We start from the raw sequence: 19,742 nt of genomic DNA, 5'->3' as shown, positions 1-19,742 counted from the left end.
AAAATTAAACTCATCTATTTCAAGTGGACACTTAAATATGTTTTTATAAATTTAAATAAACCAGTTCATCATTCATTGTGTCACTAATTTGCTGCTTTCATAAATAACTGTAAAGGACAGCCTGAGTTGGATTTCTGTTACTTTGGACAACTGTATCTGCCCCTGGCCACTGCTGATTTGATGTCACTACTGGAAAACTTTATGGGGTAGGTAATGAATGGTGTGCAAAACATCAGAGTATTCTGCAAAGCTAGCTTTCTTGATTTTTTTCAAACTTGTATTTCTTACCCACCCAATAAATTTAATTGAGAATTTGAAATTTTATCTTTATGAAGTTAGTACACATTTATAAAATACAGTCGCTTCCAACTGGATAAAAGGGGAGTTAAAAAAAAATAACCCAAACACCAGGAGGTCAATTAAGGAGTGGAAAAGCTTGTCTGTGGCGGCTGTAGAATCTTCACCTCTAGGGCCTTTTGAGACTAGGCTGGAGAAAGTCCCAAGTGATGTTGTTGGAATTCAGCGTTGACTGTGCTTTAAGCAGGAGTTTGGAGTAGAGATTTCCACAAAAGGATCTCCTTCCTTTCTGACCTGAATGAGTCTGTAGTTCTGACTCTTAAAACTAAAGAGTTCTGACTCTTTACTAAAACTCTTGCATTCAAATTTCTCTCTGTGTAAGCAATAAACTCCTAAACCCAGATTTTCAAGACAAAAACATGATGCATTTGTGTTCAAGCATCTACAAATTTAACATCTTGGAAAGTAAAAAAAATAAAATATTAGTCATTTATTTTGAATGTGGGGAGGAGGGGACAGAAAGAAAAAAAATATATATTTTTTATTTCCGAATCTTAGAAAAAAAAAGCCTGCACATTTTTATCACCTTGACTTGCATGACTCTGTTAAACCTCTGCTCTAGAGATGTTCGGCTTCAAGGGCCTGGTCCATCAGGGTAAACAGACTTTAAAATAGCTTTTCTCTTTCTTTGAGGGGGATTCTGTGCTGACAGGGACAGGTGGGCTGAACAGCCATGAGATATTAGAATTGTTTCCAGTGAAATTTTTCTTGTCACTTCTGTGTTCAATGTCACTAGAAAATATGTATTTTTCTCTGCCTACCCTGACCGGAACTGAGAGCAGTGTTTCTTAGTTCTGAGAGGAAAACATATTTGAAGTTATATCGTTATTTCACCATCTGGTGACTGATGTGCAGATTAATAATTGGAATGTACTAGAGAGCTACAAGGCAAACAGGGAAGTTTGGTTTGCCTACAAGTTTTATAGACCTGCTGCATAAAAAGTTCTCCTATGTCATTACCCAAGAGTGAACTACAAGTCTGGCCAATTTAAACAGGATGTAGCAGCCCAGCCACCGCAGACTTGCTTTTGCAATCCTGACGCTCCCATCTGCTACAATTGCATGTTGACCAGCATATCCCAGAAAGTCTTCTGGGTTTTATACAAACCACAACCCACACAGAGAACTTACCAGGCCGGCCAGTATTACTGCCAGTATTACTTTTAAAGTTTCAACAGCCTCAGAAAAAAACAGTACTGCTACTGTCATCAAGAAAGTGTGCTGCCATATTTGCTTACTGTGCCAATTCTTCCACCTGTTTCCAAGTTCATTAATATTTCCTAGCTTATATTAATGACAGCAGCAAAAATGCAGTAATGGATCCCGTAGGAAATTGCTGCTAAATTTCTGCTTTTCTCCTAGATCCCTTTTGAACATCTTCCGCTTCCCCAGTCTTTTTTCCCAACTCCTTCCCAGACCCATTTGGATGAAATTGGACTGTCACCTTATCTACTCAGTGAGACCGCTGTGACCACCCACAGTGGCCAGATCTTTCCCAGATTGTCAGTGTTCAGTCATGAAACGAGCATGGTCTCAGACCCTTCAGGTGTACTGCACATACAGTGCCAGGTCCACCATGACTCTTCAAGAAAAAGAACCGGCCTTGAGGACTTTATGGACCGAAGGCCTTATTTTTTTCTATTGAAAGATACAATAAACAATCATTCCCTATTCACCAGGTACACTGCACAGCCTACAAAAAAATGTTTTCTCTGTGGCTGGCTTCAGTGCATCACAGACACCAGTCGCAGACCTTGGGTCTCCCCCAGTGCTCTTGCTGCCCAGTGGCACGTCAAGCCCTGTTGGTTCTGCACGGTGGCACCAGGCGCTATGGCTCAGTTGGACCCAGAGCCAGTGGCAGCAGCGATCAAGGCAGGTGGTGCTTTTGCCAGACAGCAACCAGCTCATTAGATATGGTAAGACCTGAGATTTCATCAGTGAGGTTCAGGGATTTTTTTTTTCCCTCATTTGTGATCACAGCCTCTGGCCTCAGAAAAAAAGGCTGGCTCTGGATCAGTCTGTCTGGTTTCAGCGGGAGCTGGCTGCTAACTGCCTCTGTACTCGCTGCCCACGCTGCAGAACCCCTCTCGTGTCTGTAATCACAGGTTGTAATTATGCCTGTGCTTCACCCATGTCGCTTGCCTTGGCCAGACGCTTAACAGCTGCTATCCTGAAGCAGCGTATTGTCTATGCCAGAAAGATCTTAATACCTTGCTGTTCAGGCAAAGTGGGAGGAGGAAAGGAGAAACCTCTTCAGCTAAAGGCTACTGAGATGGTATTTTGAAAGCAATACTACTTCTTACAATTCAGTCTGAAGATAAGCTCTTAAGGGGGGGGAAAGGAAGGGTCACCTCTCTCTTTGGAGCATTATTTCAGAATTGACTGAAGGCAGATTTTGAAGATTATGAGTCTACGGCGTCACCTGACGGACACGTGGCCCTGAAGAAGGGCTTACGGGCAGCCACCACAGCCTGAGAGCAAGCCGGCCACCAGACAGAGGCGGGCAGACCCTGACGGCTGCGTCAGGCTGCTGCTCCGTGCGTGTCTCTGCGTGGCGGCGAGAGGAACGGCAGAGCTACCGCAGCAGCTCACCGCGGCGCCCCTTTCCGCCCCGCAGCTGCTAACGGACGCCACGACGCGCCAGGGCCGGTGCGAAGCCGCAGGTCCCAAACCCCCAGCCCCGACGTCCACTTTCCACCCTTCCCGCCCACGACACCTCACCCCAGGGCCCCACCGGTGTCGCGAGACTTGAAGCCCCAGCTCCCGCCTCAGCTCTCGCGCGATTTGCCCCCTTGCTTCCGTGTGCGCGCGGCGCTACCGCGTCCCCGCGCGCTGCGATGGCGGCGCCGGGCTGTGAGGAGGTGCGGGCGGCCGGCGTGGGGCTGGGAGTCGGCCTGCCGCAGCCCGGCCTCCCGCCTCACCCCGGCGTGGCGCGGCGGCGGGGCCGCACGCTGCTGGTGCGGCATCTGCCCGCCGAGCTGACGGCGGCGGAGAAGGAGGATCTGCTGAAGCACTTTGGGGCGGTGTCTGTGCGCGTCCTGTCGGACCACGGGCGGCTGGTGAGGGCCGGGGCCTGGGGCGGCGGCGGCGGGAGGAGAGACCTGCTGCCTGCCGCCCCGAGCCGTTTGCCGCCCCTCAGGGCGGGCCGCAGGGAGGGGGTGAGCGGGCCGCAGGGAAGGGGTGAGCGTGGTTGCCGGGTCAGGGCGCTGCCTTTTCCCCGCCCGGGCCGGAGCGGTGGCGGGCGAGCACCGCTGAGCACCGCTGGGCCCAGGCGCGGTGGTCGGGGAGCGTCTGACAGGGGGGTCCCGTCTCCCTGCCGGCTGCAAGTCCCCTGCCCTTGGCCGCGCTTCTTGTTAGGAATAAGGCAGTGGAAAAGCAGCGCAGGAGTGTCTATTGGAGGTGTAGGGATGCAGTTTCACAGGTCTGTTTCTTGAATTTTTTTTTTTTTTTTTTTCTTTCTCTAAATTACAAAAACGTGGGAGTATCTGTCAGGTGACGAATGCTGTTTGGGAAGAGCCTTATATCCCTGTAGGACTGCAGATAAACGATGTCTGCACGTTGAGTCAGGGTCATGCTTTCTTTTACTAGAGAGATTGACTTTATGACAATTTTTCTGATCGCTGCTATTTTAATGGTATTAATGTTTTGGGGTTTTAATATCCAGTCATATGGCAAGTATGTTAAAATAAGATGAACTGTGTGTTCTGTGAGGATTTGATCTAATTTTGAAAGCTTAAGCATTTTTCTGTACTTAAAAAGTAAGGGAAAATATTAGTTAGAAACCATCCAAATTTTCAGAGCATGACAATAGTTACGACATTTGTGGCAGGAAAAATAACACTTTCAGGAGTTGCTGTGATGAAGATGTTCTGCTGAGAGGTGCTGAAATAAATTTCCTTTTTTGAAAAGAGGTTTAAACTTCTTTATCAATACATACCTGCTTGCAGTTTATGATGCATTTTGCTTACTAGAAAAAAATGACTGCTTTCCTGTATTCCTCACACTGCTGAGTTCCTTTCTTAATTTTTGAATGCAAGAGGTGCTTGTCCTAAATTCTCCAAAAAAATTTCCTTAGTCCTTCACCTTTGACACGCATAGGAGTTAAATGACTACTATGTAGAAGCTTTCAAATATGTAAACTTGAATTTACAAATTACTTGCGGATATATGTTTTACATGAAATGTCTTACCTTTTTTACTTGAATTCAGTATGACAATTTTTTTGTTTGTTTTGGTTTTTTTCTAGAAACATACTGCGTTTGCCACCTTTCCCAGTGAAAATGCAGCTGTAAAGGTTTGTATTGAGTTTGCGTGCTTTTAGCAAAGCACTTTTCTGAGTTGCCTATTGGGCTCTAAAATGTTTTATACATCATCTAGTACTCAGTGTTGGGAAAAAAAATGCATAGCGATGTAATATTAGAGTTCTGTTTCAGCTTCAGGAGGTGGTTGAAGAATTTGATAAAATGAACATTTCTGTAGAGTCATAAGAAAGGTGGGTTGGAAGGGTCTTGTGGAAGTCTGCTGATCCAATCTGTCATTTACAGCATGGCAAACTTCCATGAGTTGAGACTGATCAGGGCCTTGTCTAGGGTATGTGTGCATTTATAAACTATAACCTAAACATAATTTACTTGTCTCCTGCATAATTGCATATTTGCCATAAAAATCAGACATAGTCATGTACACAATTCAAGACTGCCTAGAATGATCAGCTATGATAAGAAAAAAACCCTACCATGTTAAATGGGGGACATGGATGTCAAAAAGGTAATACTAATAATGCTTTTTAAATATGAATCTGGTTAAAAAGCCTGTGTTCTGCAATTCCCCCTTTATGCCCTGGGTTTTTTTTCATGTTGCGTTTATTTTTTTTAGGCCATGCTGTAAACTACTCAAAAAAAATAACAAAGGCTAGGTGAGGTGAACAGTGGTGAATTCAGGTTGCTTTGTGTCAATTGTTAGCGCCTGTGAGGATGTGGACTTGCAGAATGTTGGAGCTTCCTAGAGTCACTGTCAAGAATCTTGATTTTAAAATTCCTAGCTATTACTATTGCAGTTCACGAGCAAAAGGTTGGTTACCTGAAATAACAGAGATTATTAGGCTACGTAATAAGTACCTTTGTAATGGCTGCAGTCTCGCTACTGTGTTCAGATGACCAGAGTCTCTTCAGTGGTTCTAGTTGCCCAACCTGATATTTTTCCTACCTGCTAGCAGGAAAGAGGCTGCTAAATGCAGGGCTGTGAATGCAGGAACTACCTGTGTCTGTACTGGCGCAGGCTTAGCTTAAAGCAGTTGGGACTGCATCCTATGACTAATTTGCCAACCAAAGAAAAAACAGTTATGCTTTGAAATAATTCTGATGTTTTTCCTCTTCTCTTTCTTTCTTTTCTCTATTATAATTATTTGAAGGCTTTGTCAAGATTGCATCAGCTGAAGCTTTTAGGTCACACTTTAGTGGTTGAGTTTGCGAAGGAGCAAGATAGTGTGCAGGTACTTAGCCAGCCTTCTGTCTCAGAGAATTGTAAAAGGTATGTGCATAATTATTTAGTTTCTATGTTTGTGGTCAAGGAAAAGAAATTCCTTATTCATGATACTTTTGTAGTGCTGTTAAGTCTAAGGCTAAATCATAACCATTTAGAAGTGCTAACACTAACGGTGACTGCATTCCTCCCATTAGTATTGCTTCATTCAGTATCATCATGTAATAATTCCCATCCTTATTCCTATAGTTATTAATACCTTTAATCAGCAGATGGTCCTGTTGGTTCTCATTTACAGAGCAAGACTCCAGTCTGTGTAAGCTGACCTCTGTGTTGCACAAGTTCCCTGTGTTTAAAAAATTCTTCTACTTTTTTTTTGTGTCAGGATTATAGTTTTCTTTTGCTGTTAAACGATGCATGCAGTGCTTTCCTGATGTTTCTTTCCGATCTAATCGAGAGGCAGAATTGAAACCTGCTAGCACAACTGTGTAAGGCTATGCTATTACAGCCAGTGGCTTCTAGACTGGAGCTGATTTGCTTGTATCTAGTTTGATGTGTGAGCAGAAAAACCAAAACTGTCCGAGTCTCTCTTCAAAAGAATATGTAATATTTAAAAAATAAAAAATATAAAAATCAACATATCCTAATGCTAGTGTGACCAAGAACTGTGATAGTTTGGGTTTCGGTTGTCTGTCAAATACTTAATTAAAGAAATAAGTTGTATAGTTAGGCTTTCAAGTTTACCTGTGTAATATGTAACTAAGTGATAGAAGCTATGTGATAGTGCTTAATTAAAATCAACTATAGAGGTTTTAAGTTATTTATTCCCCTCTTGAATATGAACAAATCAATATTTAATATCTTTGATTTTATACAGTCCCCGAACAAAGAGCAACATGAAATAATTTTAGTTATTCTCCTGTGAGTAGAATTAAGTCAAAAGTGTTTAAATATAGGGAGATTTACTTAAATCTGCCTAAATATTTATTTATGTAGGCCTTAGAAGTCTGGCTACTGTAAGTATCCACATGTATTAATTCTTAAGAATTAATAACGGCTGAAGTAATGCCATATAAAAGATGTTTAAATTCTGTAGTAATCCGTTTCTTACATTTTTTGATATATGAGATTAAACATATTTCATACATTATGTATACTTAAATTTTGCCATGTTGTAATTAATGCTAAATTACTTTTCAGTTCAGAAGAACCAGTGAAAGAAGAAGAAAAGAAAGAACCAAACTGTGTTAAAATAGAAAATGGAATTGCACCCAACCATGGGTTTGTGGTTTTTTTTTGTCTTATTTTATTTTTCTACAGTTTATTTTGAAAAAAGAGTTATATACAGTGTTGAACAAGAGAGAATACGGTATGCTGCATTCTCTCTTGTTTTGTTTTATAGTATGCTACTATCCTGCCTCCATAGCTTTAGGAGTTGTCATAAAGATGAAATTTTAGTTCAAGTTTAGAACCCTCACAGTTGAGTAGCAACTGGTGCTTTGAGACATGAAGTTGTGGGTTGCATACTAGCCTTCTAGCACTTTCTCAGGAAGTGTTTGAGGACCGGGTAGGTTGTCCCAGTGGTCAGAGCGAAATACTGTTGACTTTTGTTTTTCCAGAGGTTTCTTGTTCTTTTTTTCCCCTCCATTTGCATCTTTGCATACATGAAGAATAAATTTCTTTTTGGGCTAATGAATCCAGCACTTTGAGCACTGAGTTTATGATGTTTATACAGCATGCTGTGCCATGCTTTTAGTTTGACATGTTGATTGTTTCTTTGTGCTTCAGGCTTTCCGCATGTGTTGGTGCTTTCATTGTGCCCAAGCCCAGTTAAGTCTGACATGCATTAGGGGACTGCTCCCTGATGTCAAAGACATAATGTAAATGGCCCAAAAATGTTCTAGGGAAACTAATGATATTTCAGTGATACTTCAGATGTAATGAATAGTTAAACCTCTAGTAATCATTAATTGTTATCTTTCATTATCTGATGATGGTGCTAAGATTCCTTGTTTTTAAACTTTTTTTCCTCAGCCTCACTTTTCCCATCAATTCTTGCCTCAAATATTTGTATCCACCACCTTCAAGTACAATTCTAGCAAATATAGCAAATGCCTTGGCAAGTGTACCCAAATTTTATGTCCAGGTAAGTAAAAAAAATGGCAAAAAAAGAAAGTATGAAAATAAAACATTTCCTTTTTCCTCTTTTAATTATCCATAAAAATAACTTTTGTCATAGCAAATATTAAGTTAGTTTTCCTGTGATAGTGTTAACCAATGTTAATTTTTTACTAGGTTGAGATAATAAGATTTAATTGACACTGAAGACTTAACTGGATATGATCTTCCTAATTAGATGTGACTTGAGTACTTGGAATTTCAGTCTGAGATGATGCTTTACTTTTTTTGATTAGCCTATTTAGAGTGTTGCTCATATTAACCATTAGTGTTGGATCCTAAGTGCAGGCTTTCACGTTGTTTAATAACGAATGTAGTTGTGTCTTCATTAAAACTATGCTGATTTACACCTGCCAGAAGTTATTTGCTATGATATGTAGCAAGGAACTATTTTCATTTAATTATTTATTTAAAGGAAAACTTACTTATCTTGAATCATTTCAGGTACTTCATCTTATGAATAAAATGAATCTTCCTCCACCTTTTGGACCAATTACTGCTCGCCCTCCCATGGTAACTTTTTTAATATATGTTTTAAGTACTGTAAAACGGATTCAGAATTTAAAATGTTAGCAACATGATAGGAGATCTAAGTTCCTAAAAGTTGGAGAAATATCTAGACAACAGCAAATACTGCTGCATTTCATTGGGTAAGATGTGCATGTTAGTCTTCTAAAGAAATCTTTTTATCTATACTCATGTATGCATGTATGACAGTAGCACTGGAATATTGCAAACTGTTGAGTATAAAAAAAAAAAAGAGAGGTTATAGCATTGTGTTACAGATACAGGAAATAAAGAATACCATTAGCCTGTTGCCTTACAAAGATGTGTTAAGTTCTTTGATCCGTGTGTTTCTTTGGAGTTCTGATTAGATTCAGATTGTTAATGAGACTATACAGTGCTTTTGGATTTAACTTGCTCTGTCTTCGGGATGTTTTTTCAAAGAGGCAGGGTTGAGGGAAATTGTGAGAGGCTTAGGGGGAGCTGTTTCTGAAGACGAATAGAAATACTGGCTCTGTGGTCTCAGTTCTCTGTTGCTGTGATAGAGTAGTTGAACTGACTGCTACTGAAGATAGAGCAAGTGAAGACTTGAATTAATAGTGATAGCTACAATACTTGGATGTAGTGAAGTTTTGCTCCACTACACTTTGTGTTTACCCTGACAGAACACCTGTTTCTAATAACAGGGGAGCTAGCTGGTAAACAAAAATATGAAATAAATTCTGGGAATAGTTTTATTCATTGCCTAGTATTGGGCCAGGTTAAGCACCGTGCATTTAATGGTCAAGCAAAAAAGAGTAGTAAGGTGAGAAGCCAGTCCTCGAAATTCCTAGAGCAGTTTCTAAAGGGCACAGAGTATTTCTAATGCCAGAAGACATCAGTGCCTTATGGAACTGATGGTACATAAAAGTAGCTGTTAAGCGTAGTAAGATTGTTACTACAATGGTTAGGAGATCATTTTGTACATAGGGGATTCTTTATATGTGTTTTTTGCAGTCTCAATGAAAAAACCTGACTCCATTCATTAAATCCTCACTCCTTACAGAAATAGAAATGTAACTTTGATAGGTGGTGGAAGGTTCAGTGTAGAAATTCAGTCCTTAAAGTCCTTAAAGCTGAGTGCAAAGTCAAAACCCAGGGCTGTGGTTGCCTTTTTTTTTTTTTAAGTTTTTTAACTCCGCAAATTAAAAGAATGAAAACATTCACTGTTACGTTTCAGAAAGCAGCAAATTGTTTTCTTGTGGAAAGTTTTCATTAGCAATGTAGTTTAGCAAAATAGATCTCTATAAACGTGCTTTAAAAAATGCTTCTTGTCATCTTCTAATTTTTTGCTTTGATTGTTTTTATTATGTAAGAGAAAAGGTATGTAATTTTTTTTAACTTTCCCCGTAATTAGTATGAAGAATATTTACCAGTGCCTGTGCCACCTCCCCCAATCCCACCTCTGCCTCCTGAAGAGCCTCCTTTGCCTGAAGAGGAAGAAGAGCATCTGATTAGTGAAGATGAATCAGAATATGAAAGTGATAATGAGGAGGAAAAGGAGAGGTATGGATTTTACAGTCATTTGAAAGCTTTTGGGCTCTTTTAAAGTGGTGCTCTTACTTTTCTAGCTTCTAGTTCAGCAAATGGTGGAATCTGTTAATGTTTGCAGTATATAGATAATCTTTCCAGATGCTTAAGGGAGCTCCAGTGTGACTTAAAAACAGGAGGACGGTGCTGTTTTGAAACACAGTAAGAGAAGGAAAATGGCCAAATGGTATGCAAATTATCATTTGTTCTCATGTCCAAAAAACAAAATCACAACAAAACAAAAACTTAGAATGAAGAGAGGGTGGAGATGGAAGGAAGCAATAATTAGTTTGTTTTCTGGATTCTTCATTTTTCCACATCTTTACTGAGTAAACTACTTAGCCTGAATCATATGTACACTCTGACTTCCAAAATGTTCTTTGTACATCAGTGTGTATTGCTAGGATTAATAATAATGGGAGGTTGTGTGTGCTGGAAATTCTCTTGCAGTTTTGGGACTGAATTGTAGCATAGCTGTTTGACTTTTTTTTAAAATCTTTACTACTAAATGAAGAAGCAATTTTCTTTATTTGCTGTTTAAACGGAAAAGTAAATCAGAAGGTCCCTATGCTATATTCAGAAAAATAGATGCATTTGGAAAAAGGCAGCCCTGTTGAGTGGAAATAGTATTATAAGAAAAGGTTCAGCTTGGTGCTTCTTAGTATTTCTGCGGCTTCAGTGTCTTAATTCGGTGCATGCTTGGGGAAGGAAGGGGCATCATTGAACTCATCATGATTTTGATCAGCCACCTAAGTGTGTGTATTGATTTGCTGTGTGTTATAGTTTATTAATGTAGTCTCGGTGTTAAGGTAGCTAGATTTATAACCATATTCTGAAAAATTGTATTTCAGGGCCTTTAAGGAAGGGGGAAGGGTTTTCAAAATTATTATTTTCAAATAAACTGTAAACCACTCTGGTTCTTTTTTAAATTTTGTTTGAAATAGAATGACCAAGTTGATGGAATTAGCAACCCTTCAGCCTAAAAGACCAATAAACACAAAGAGGCGTGGTGTTAGAAAAAAACAAAGAATTAAAGACTTATTGAATGTTCCCGTGTGTACTCCCCACAGGTTTGTATTATTTCTGTGGTTTTTGCAGTTTTTCAGAAGATTATTCCTTTTACTAAACAATGTCCTCTGTATTGTGTTTGCTTTAGTGTTGCTGTTTTAAAACAAGCATTCTTCACTGATATGTAAAGTTGGTAGTATAGTTGGTCTCCCCTTATCCTCATGCTTGTCTTTATTGCTCTGAAGGTCGAAATGTTCATGTAATTTGAACTCAAGTCTGCTCGACAACCTTAATCTGTAAAGTGTGCCTTGTTCAAGTTCTGCACTTCTCTTGCTGTCAAACTAATAAGAATTCCTTTTTCATAAAAATGACAAACAGTATCATATCACAGCCCTGACAGAAGCAATCTGGATTTATTGGTTGGCATACTTCTTAAAATGAAAATTTAAAAGAATTTTAAAAAAGGATGATACTAGAAGAATAAAAACTGATTTGGTTTTTAATAATTTTGGTTTTTGAAACTGCAGTACTATGGCACAGTAGACACCAGGGTAGTATTTCTATGTAGTGATGATCAATTATGAATGCATTTTTATTAATAGCCACCTTCTTCCTCCAAGTGATTTTTTTTTTTTTTTTATTTGGTGTTTTTTACATACTATGTGAGAGCAGGAGCAAGGCCAGTTATTTTTTTATATTTAAGTTACTGATAAAAGTTCTTCATAAATGCCTGTCTATACTGTAATGTGGTATGTAATTCTTGGTCTTGCTGTCGTTGCCAGCCATACCTACTGTATTTGCAGTTTTAATTATTGTTTTAAACAACTTGAACTATATTGCATGAAATTTATGAAATCGAGAACTTGTGTGTTTGTGGTAAACAACAGCATAAAATCTGTCTGGCAGAAATCTTGTATTTGACCATGCATTCATCGGTATCTGACTCTTTAGTTAATATGTTGTTGTTTTAAACAGTAATTTGCACCCTACGCTGTCACCTTCAGATGTCTTTGAGCAGCCACAGCATATAGGTCATAAAAAAATCGAGTTCCATATTAGTACTGACATCCCAGCCGTTCTTCAGATAAACTCAGAAAAAGAAGATAAAAATGGTAAGAGAGTTCGTACTTCAAATCTATTTAATATTAAATTCATGTGGTTTCAGTGTGTAGAAGGCTGCTAAAATTTAGGCCAGGGAATTCTTTTCTTCTTTTGTATTGGAGCTTTCGTAAATAGTATACGTCAGAGTTTGTTTAAGAACACCAACTTCCACCTTGTCTGCATTTGCTCTTTTTCCCATGTTGAAGCACAGAACTCTCTGCTTTGGGTACGGTAAAGGATCTAGATTATTTTAAAGGTGTCTTTCTCTCCTATGTGATCTGTGTGTTTATGGTGAATTGCACTCTCTTTTAAATGTTAAGGTGTTTTTAGCAAATATGTTACAATGCATTCTCAGTATTATATAGTGTAATGGAATATATCGGGCTAATTTCAGATTTTCCTTTTCCAGCTCTTAGAGAGCAGCGTTCAAGTGGTTGCCAACTCCTCTGTGATGCACTGATTATCTACTATAAAAATGCTGGGCGATAATAGCAATGAGGTGTGATGGTTTCTTTTAGGGTTATGACAGTCTGTGTGTCTTGGTACTTTATAGTAATATATAGTTTCTGTGAATGAAAATTAGATAAACCACTGAAATGCGTACAGGCTTGAGCAGCAAGGCTAGTTTTACTTTAACTGATAACGTGCCATGGCTTTTATTTGTAGTACAGTTGATTTTGTAGGACCATATAGAGCAGGTGTGTTTGTCAAACTAGGGATTAAGACACATTTCTTTAAGGATCTGTTTGAGTTGCTTTACAAAGTCTACTATATTAAAATGGTACTGAAAGGAGTATACTTTTTTGCTTGTTGTTGATCCTTTTGTGAATAAATATACAAACCACTTATATAATGTGTTGAAATTTCAGACCTTTATGCAGCCACAGAAGAAATCAATAATACAGGCTTTGGAAGGATTTTCCCAGCTCCTAGCTCAAATGATAAAATGGAAACTGAAGAGGAGGAGGATGAAATACCATCAGAATTTATTTCTAGAAGGGATCTAGAAAAAAACAGACTTTCTAGAGAAGGTATAGCTGTGAGAATAAATTATCTAATAATAGCCCTTTGGTTTGTTGCAAAAAATAGTTTAAATAAGTATTCGTTTATTAATTGATCATATATCAAATTTAGTTACTTTATACTGAGCAAAAATATAAAGTAATTAAATGACCTAAAGTGTTGTCTGTTTTTCTGTCTTCTTCAAGAAATGGAAAAATTTTCTGTTTTCAAAAACTATGAGCCAGGTGATCCAAATTGCAGGATATATGTGAAGAACTTAGCTAAACAAGTTCAAGAAAAGGTAGGTAAACAAGCAAATTAAATATTTATCAAAAGGGCTTTTTATCAGCTTTCTCTTATACCTACCCTTTAATTTCAGGATCTCAAGTTCATTTTTGGAAGATATGTTGACTTCCAGTCAGAAGTAGAACGAAATATGTAAGTTAATTTCATACTTGGTTAAAATTAAACCTTTTATGTTAAATTCTATTACATTGGTGAAAATTTTGATTTAAAAACTAGTCATCTTTACTTTTTTGTTTATGCTTCTGAATAAAGAAAAAACGCGTTTCATCTGAAAATCTTCATTTATCACAAGTACAGAAATAGAATTATTTTTTGAACAATGTCCGAAGACCCTACTATTTTGCCCTTATATTTTTGTTACCAAATTTACAGTTTATTGGCTGAGAGACACAGTATGAACAGTGTAGATGATTGTGTGTATCTGATTGTTTTTGCATATGTCATATTTACTGCAGTTGCACACCAGTTTGGCATCCTGCAGTCTAACATTACTTTTTACTAAATGGTTTTCCCAGGCAAAGTGGTCTCCAATGACATAATTCCTGCTTGTAGGCTCTGCTCTTGTTTCTGCATTTTCTCCAATTTATAGAATCATAGAATGGTTTGGGTTGGAAGGGAACTTAGAGATCATCTAGTTCCAACCTCCCTGCCATGGGCAGGGACACCTCCCATTAGACCAGGCTGCTCAAAGCCTCATCCAGCCTGGCCTTGAACACTTCCAGGCATGGGGCATCCCCAGCTTCCCTGGGCAACCTGTTCCAGTGCCTCACCACTCTCACAGGAAAGAATTTATTCCTAATATCTGATCTAAATTTCCCCTCTTTCAGTTTAAAACCATTACCCCTCATCCTATTATTACACTCCCTGATAAAGAGTCCCTCCCCATCTTTCCTGTAGGCCCCCTTTAGGTACTGGGAGGCTGCTATAAGGTCTCTCTGGAGCCTTCTCTTCTCCAGGCTGAACAACCCCAACGTGAAGCGTGATAATTTATATTTGTACCGTGAAATATGAAAGTATGGTTAAACATGAGTAATTCCCAATTCTCAATTTTGCTTCTAGGTTTGATATACGCTTGATGAAAGAAGGCCGTATGAAGGGACAGGCTTTCATTGGACTTCCTAATGAAAAAGCAGCTGCTAAAGCTTTAAAAGAAGCAAATGGATATGTCTTATTTGAAAAACCCATGGTGGTTGTATCTTTTTCCTCAAACATTTACATTATGTTATTTGTAATCTGTCTGCCAATCTCTAGTTTTACTGTCATTGTATTCTAGGAAATACCTCAAGAAAACCAGGCAGCATAGCATAGTGTAATATTGTTAATTTTATAACTGAAAAATATATAGAGGCACCTTTTCTGAAATAGGAAAGGAAATGTGCTTTATTTAAGACAATAAAATTTGCTTCTCTAGTCATAGCTCTTTGATTCTGCAAACTCAATGCAAGAGATAATTTAGTTTGTATGACCACTCTATTTAAATTTAGTAGGCTTTTTCACTTGGTTGGGCTTGTGTTTGCAGAATCAAGAACATAAAGAAATGTTCCTCTCGGGGTCAGTAGTCTCTATTTAGACTTTCTCCAACTGGAACTGTCAATTACTGTTTGGGCCTGGGTAACATGTTGAGATTTCTGCACTTGTTGATTGCATTGCCCTGGTTTTTGTCTTAAGTTTTAAGTCTCTTCCTGTCCTTTCTTATTTTTTCACTTAGATGTTTCATAGTTTATTTCCTTTTCTTTGTACTCTTGTTCATTTTAGCTTGTTTCCTCCCAAATACCCACTGAGATATCAAAGTTATGGAATTAACCTGCTGAGATGGAGGATTAAATATCAAGCATTTATCCTGCTGGAGTTATTCTGTTTGCACCTAACCCATTTCTGGATAGTTCTCCTTACAATACCTTTACTTGGTATTGTAAAGTCTTGAGCAGGCTCTCAAAATTTTTTTGTGCTGCAAATCAGCAAGGTCCTAATCTTTGACTAAGAGATGCTATTGTTATAATATTTAATACTCTAGTAGAATTGATGCACAGATAAAGGACACTTCTTAAACTATCTTTTGCTGAAATAATACTTATTTTTTGCTGCTTGATTGGCTTCTGTTTATCATTGACACTTGTAGTCCTTAACAGAATGTCAGCAATTTGCTCGTTCAGCTAGACCAAAACAGGATGCCAATGAAGGGAAAAGAAAAAAGTAGAACACTGCACAAGGTATGGATTCTCTGCCTGAAAGTGAAAATAAACAAATAGGCTGGGGGTTTTGTTCATTTGTTTTGTTGGCTTTTTTTGTTCGTTTTTATTTATTATCTTTTTAATGTCTGCTTTAGAAACAGTGGCAGTGGAGGGGGGACATTCCATACAATTTTATTTTCTTAAATGTGCACTTATATCAGAAAACCAGAATGCAAGTTATATGGTTGGTGTAAGTTTAAAATGTTGCTTCTTACTCTGTTATAAACTTGGAGACTGCCATTCCCCTAATCCTCATATCCTAGGGTAGTTGTCAGTTTCTCTGATCCTTAATCTGGGGAGCCGGGGAGAATAACTCTGTGGAATCTGATCACTTACCTTTTAGTAGAGTTGCCTCTCTTCTCTTTCCCATCTGTTCCTGCCATCATAAAGTGATTCTGAAGAACTGTTTCCAGCAATAAACTCACTTCTGCTAGCTCTGTAAAGGACCTTTGGCTTTCCTAACTTTAGAAAATTGACGCTTAGTACTGTGGCAGCATCCTCTAAACTTGCCTGATTTAAGAAAGGATATTGTGTCAGAAAGTGCTACTTAATGTTGCATTGATCAAGGCTTCCTTTGCAGAGTCCATAGGTCCTGATTTTCGGCATTATTGTCTACACTTGATGGGATAGTAACTTTTAACTTTATTTCCTATCATACACCTTTACTTCACTACTGCTTACTCTAAGTATTTGCTTTATATGAGAGTAACTCAAGCAAAATCAGCTCTAATTTAACTGTGAGGGTTTTCATGGCCTAAAAACACTTGAGTAGTGAACTGTCTCAAATTAGCACATGAAGGTAACGGTGCAAGAATTGGAAGCACTTATTTCTCAATCTGCACCCTCTGATAGATCATCTAGATCAAATTTAAACGGTTGTTTAGCTTAATTACAGATTATAGTTGGGCATTCACTCTGGTTATGCCTTCACCCAAGACCAAGTGAACTCAAAGATTAGGCTGAATGCTCCTGAAATGTTCTGCTTACTCCATGATGTGTTTTTAATCTGTATGGTTTTGATCATTGTTACTTTGGAAAAAAACCTGAAGTTTGAAATAAAGGATGTGCACTGCTGTTTTTGATTTTGTAAAAGTACGGTTATTGTGAGGGTAGTATTTCTATTTATAATGGTTACTTTAATTGTAGGTTTCTTGTTCTGACAGTTGTCTAAGGATTTTTTCATCAGATTATATTTGAGCTTGTTTCCCTCACTTTCAAGATGCCCTTTGGTTTTACCAGTTCCTGATTTGAGTTATTGATTTGTGGCTTGCAAAAGCTCTATTTTGTTTTATCAAATTAAAGATCACTTTTTTTACAGGTATTCTTCTATATTGCTCATTGAAAAGAGGCAAATGAGCCTTGGCTAAAGTATTCTATTAGGACCAAGGGTTTATGGGAATGTTTCAGTTTTGTTTCTTACTCTTCCTTGTTAGAAAAAAAAAACCTTGTATTTATATTATTTTATCCAGTGTCTAATAAGAAAATTACTATGGTTTCTTTGAATACAGAAAAGAAACTAATTATTTTAGCTGTTGGAAAGCCGTATAAATGAAGTCTGAACACTTTTATTCTTTTAGGAATTCCATATCTTTCCAACTACTTTTGTACATTAAATCTAATTCTGACTTCACTAAACACACTAAATAATACTTGAATTACATAAAGAAAATAACAATGTGTTATTTGGTTATTAATCATGTTGATGGTCAACTCAGAGGCTTTTTTTCAGAGTGAGTGAACACATACTTATGCAAGACTTATTTGTGCACTTGAAAGTCTACATGAGTTACTTTGGTGTCATTGGTTTAATGTTTCGTGGGCAGAACTTCTTCCTTACCTTGACCATTTGTATGTAGAGATCACAGAATGTGCCATAGACTAAAACAGATTTGTAGGCATCCGTGAGGTTTAATTAAAAACAGTTATTTCACTTCCCAACTAATGATGAAACTGAACGCTATTTCTGCATGACTATGTTTTTCCATTCCTGCTGAAGTACTCTGGTGAATGCTGATTTATGATGCAAAATTGCATGATAGAAATGTGAGTCTGTAAGGAAGAACAGTGTCAGAATCTCATTTGAAACATACATATACATAGAAAACAAGTTTATGCAAACATTTGAGGGACTTCAAATTTGATCTGTATTGTGTGTCTCAATGTTGTTGTTGTTTTATTTTTTTAACAACTGAATTGACCTAAGTTAAATTCTTGATTATTTCTAAACAGGAGGAAGCTGTGTAAAATTCATGAATGCTATTGCAAATATTTTTATTATTTTTAGTATTTTGTCTGCAAAGGTTTTATCCTTTGTAGAGAAAATAATACATATGGTTTATAAAAAATACTGTGTAAATTCTTGCTGGCTGAAATGTCTTTTTTGTGATGGAGTGGCAAAAATTTCAGTTGGTATTTGGGGTGGCTATTTTTCCTGTAGCTAAAATACAGCTTTTTGGGAGACAGGCTATGTAAAAGAAACTGATGTTGAGAGGTCCCCGCTTCTTCATAGGGAAGAAGTGACTTGAAAGCCTGCATTGAATGAAAACGTGATTGGGTTTTGGACCTGATGGGAAAAGTGAATCTTTAAAATAGCAAAGACTTGAAGAAGACTTAATGACACAGAAAAGTCTGGTGTTGTCCTAGTAGTTCAAGTTATCAAAAAATGTATTTAATTTTGAATATGAAGTTTAGTGTTGGTGGACTCATCAGCTCTCATTAAATCTCATAAGTGGTCAAAACTGTATTTCATCAGAGGCATATTTGCTTTTGGTAGGTAGCATAAAGCTGTGTGTATGCAATACTGAGAATTAAGTAAAATTAAACCACATTCTGCTGTTCTTCTTTAGAAACATTCCTGCGTAAATACTGCAGTAATACTGTCATGCAGAGTGTATCCTTTCTTGTTGTATCCTTTTTTTGTGCAATGTTTCCCATAGCACTCAACTGCATCTAAGTTTTTGTATAGAGTAGGTGTGGGGAGGAGTTTACATGTTTTAGAGCTTGAAATAATCTGGTAATTTTAAAAGAAAAGGGCACTTTTTCAGGGGGAAAAAAAATAATCAATCAGTTGTCTGTGTTGCGTGAATATACACAATGAAAGTTCCTAGTCTTAAAAGGTGGCCTCCACCTTCTTCCTTAGAGGTCATATAACTTGCTAATTTGTGGCCCAATTCCACTGAATTGTGTTCCACTGATGTGTGTCGAGCTGTGCTGAGCTAACACTGAGGATTTCGTCTTTTTTTTTTTTTTTAAATAAATATAATAATAATACTATGTTAGTTTAAAATACATTGCAGAGCAATTCTTAATAATATTAAAGGGTCGACCAGTATTTTAGATCATTTGTTGATTACTGTTGTCCTGGTATATGAGAAACAACCTGTAGTTGACTTAGCTTGTACGTTCCTTACTTTTTCTTTCTGAGTAGAGAAGAAAATCTAACAATATCTTGCAATGAATTATTTGGAATTGAACTATTAATAACTATTAATCACTGCTACCTTTTTGTTAGTTGTTTTCTTGTTGTTTTTTTTTTTTGTTTTCTGCACTGAGGTAGTGTTGCCTAACATTTCTCTTGTGGGTTTCATATTCCATTATTGTTTAACTTACTGTAATATAAAATTAATGCAGCCTGTATCTATTAAGTCAGATTTTTTTTCAGAAATTCAGCACTTTTCTAAATACTAAGCATCTTTCAATTTAGTTGTCAAAAGAAAGCGTAACACTACTATTTTCTGGTTGTTCATACTTTTAACGTGCCTTTGTGATGTTCCAGGTCCCTTTTGTGTTCCATCTCTTTCAAGTTTTATCAAGCTGAGGGAAGAAGCAGTGTAATCATCAGGACTCTCGAACTGTGCGTAGTAGCATTTCTAAAGTATTTAAGGCAGAGTATAAACTTCCTCATCTTAAAGATTCCAGATCTCTTTAAACTGTCACAAGACTTATATGATAAATGTATGTTAGTTTGCTTGTAAAATCTCTAATAAATTATTTCCTTTCTCTTCA

The 19,742-nt window shown here is 37.6% G+C and overlaps 1 protein-coding gene across 2 annotated transcripts; it reads left to right on the top strand.

The window, feature by feature from the left end:
* Positions 1-3,170: 3,170 nt before the first annotated feature.
* Positions 3,171-19,742, top strand: RNPC3 (RNA binding region (RNP1, RRM) containing 3). Of its 2 annotated transcripts, none has more exons than XM_054212585.1 (15): positions 3,171-3,416; positions 4,604-4,651; positions 5,768-5,886; positions 7,039-7,119; positions 7,873-7,984; positions 8,461-8,529; positions 9,917-10,065; positions 11,034-11,159; positions 12,073-12,209; positions 13,068-13,229; positions 13,407-13,501; positions 13,580-13,638; positions 14,566-14,698; positions 15,644-15,716; positions 19,513-19,742. In XM_054212585.1, exons 1-14 carry the CDS (start codon positions 3,195-3,197, stop codon positions 15,701-15,703), a joined length of 1,572 nt encoding a protein of 523 aa, XP_054068560.1. In that variant the 5' UTR covers positions 3,171-3,194; the 3' UTR covers positions 15,704-15,716; positions 19,513-19,742. The 2 variants fall into 2 exon arrangements, with proteins under 2 accessions (XP_054068560.1, XP_054068561.1); XM_054212586.1 differs by having other exon boundaries at positions 18,584-19,742.

This window comes from Rissa tridactyla, chromosome 8 (assembly GCF_028500815.1).
Source record: "Rissa tridactyla isolate bRisTri1 chromosome 8, bRisTri1.patW.cur.20221130, whole genome shotgun sequence".
In the NCBI taxonomy this organism is placed as follows: Eukaryota; Metazoa; Chordata; class Aves; order Charadriiformes; family Laridae; genus Rissa; species Rissa tridactyla.
The sequence above is the reverse complement of the archived record's forward strand: the minus strand, read 5'-3'. Positions and strand labels throughout refer to the sequence as shown.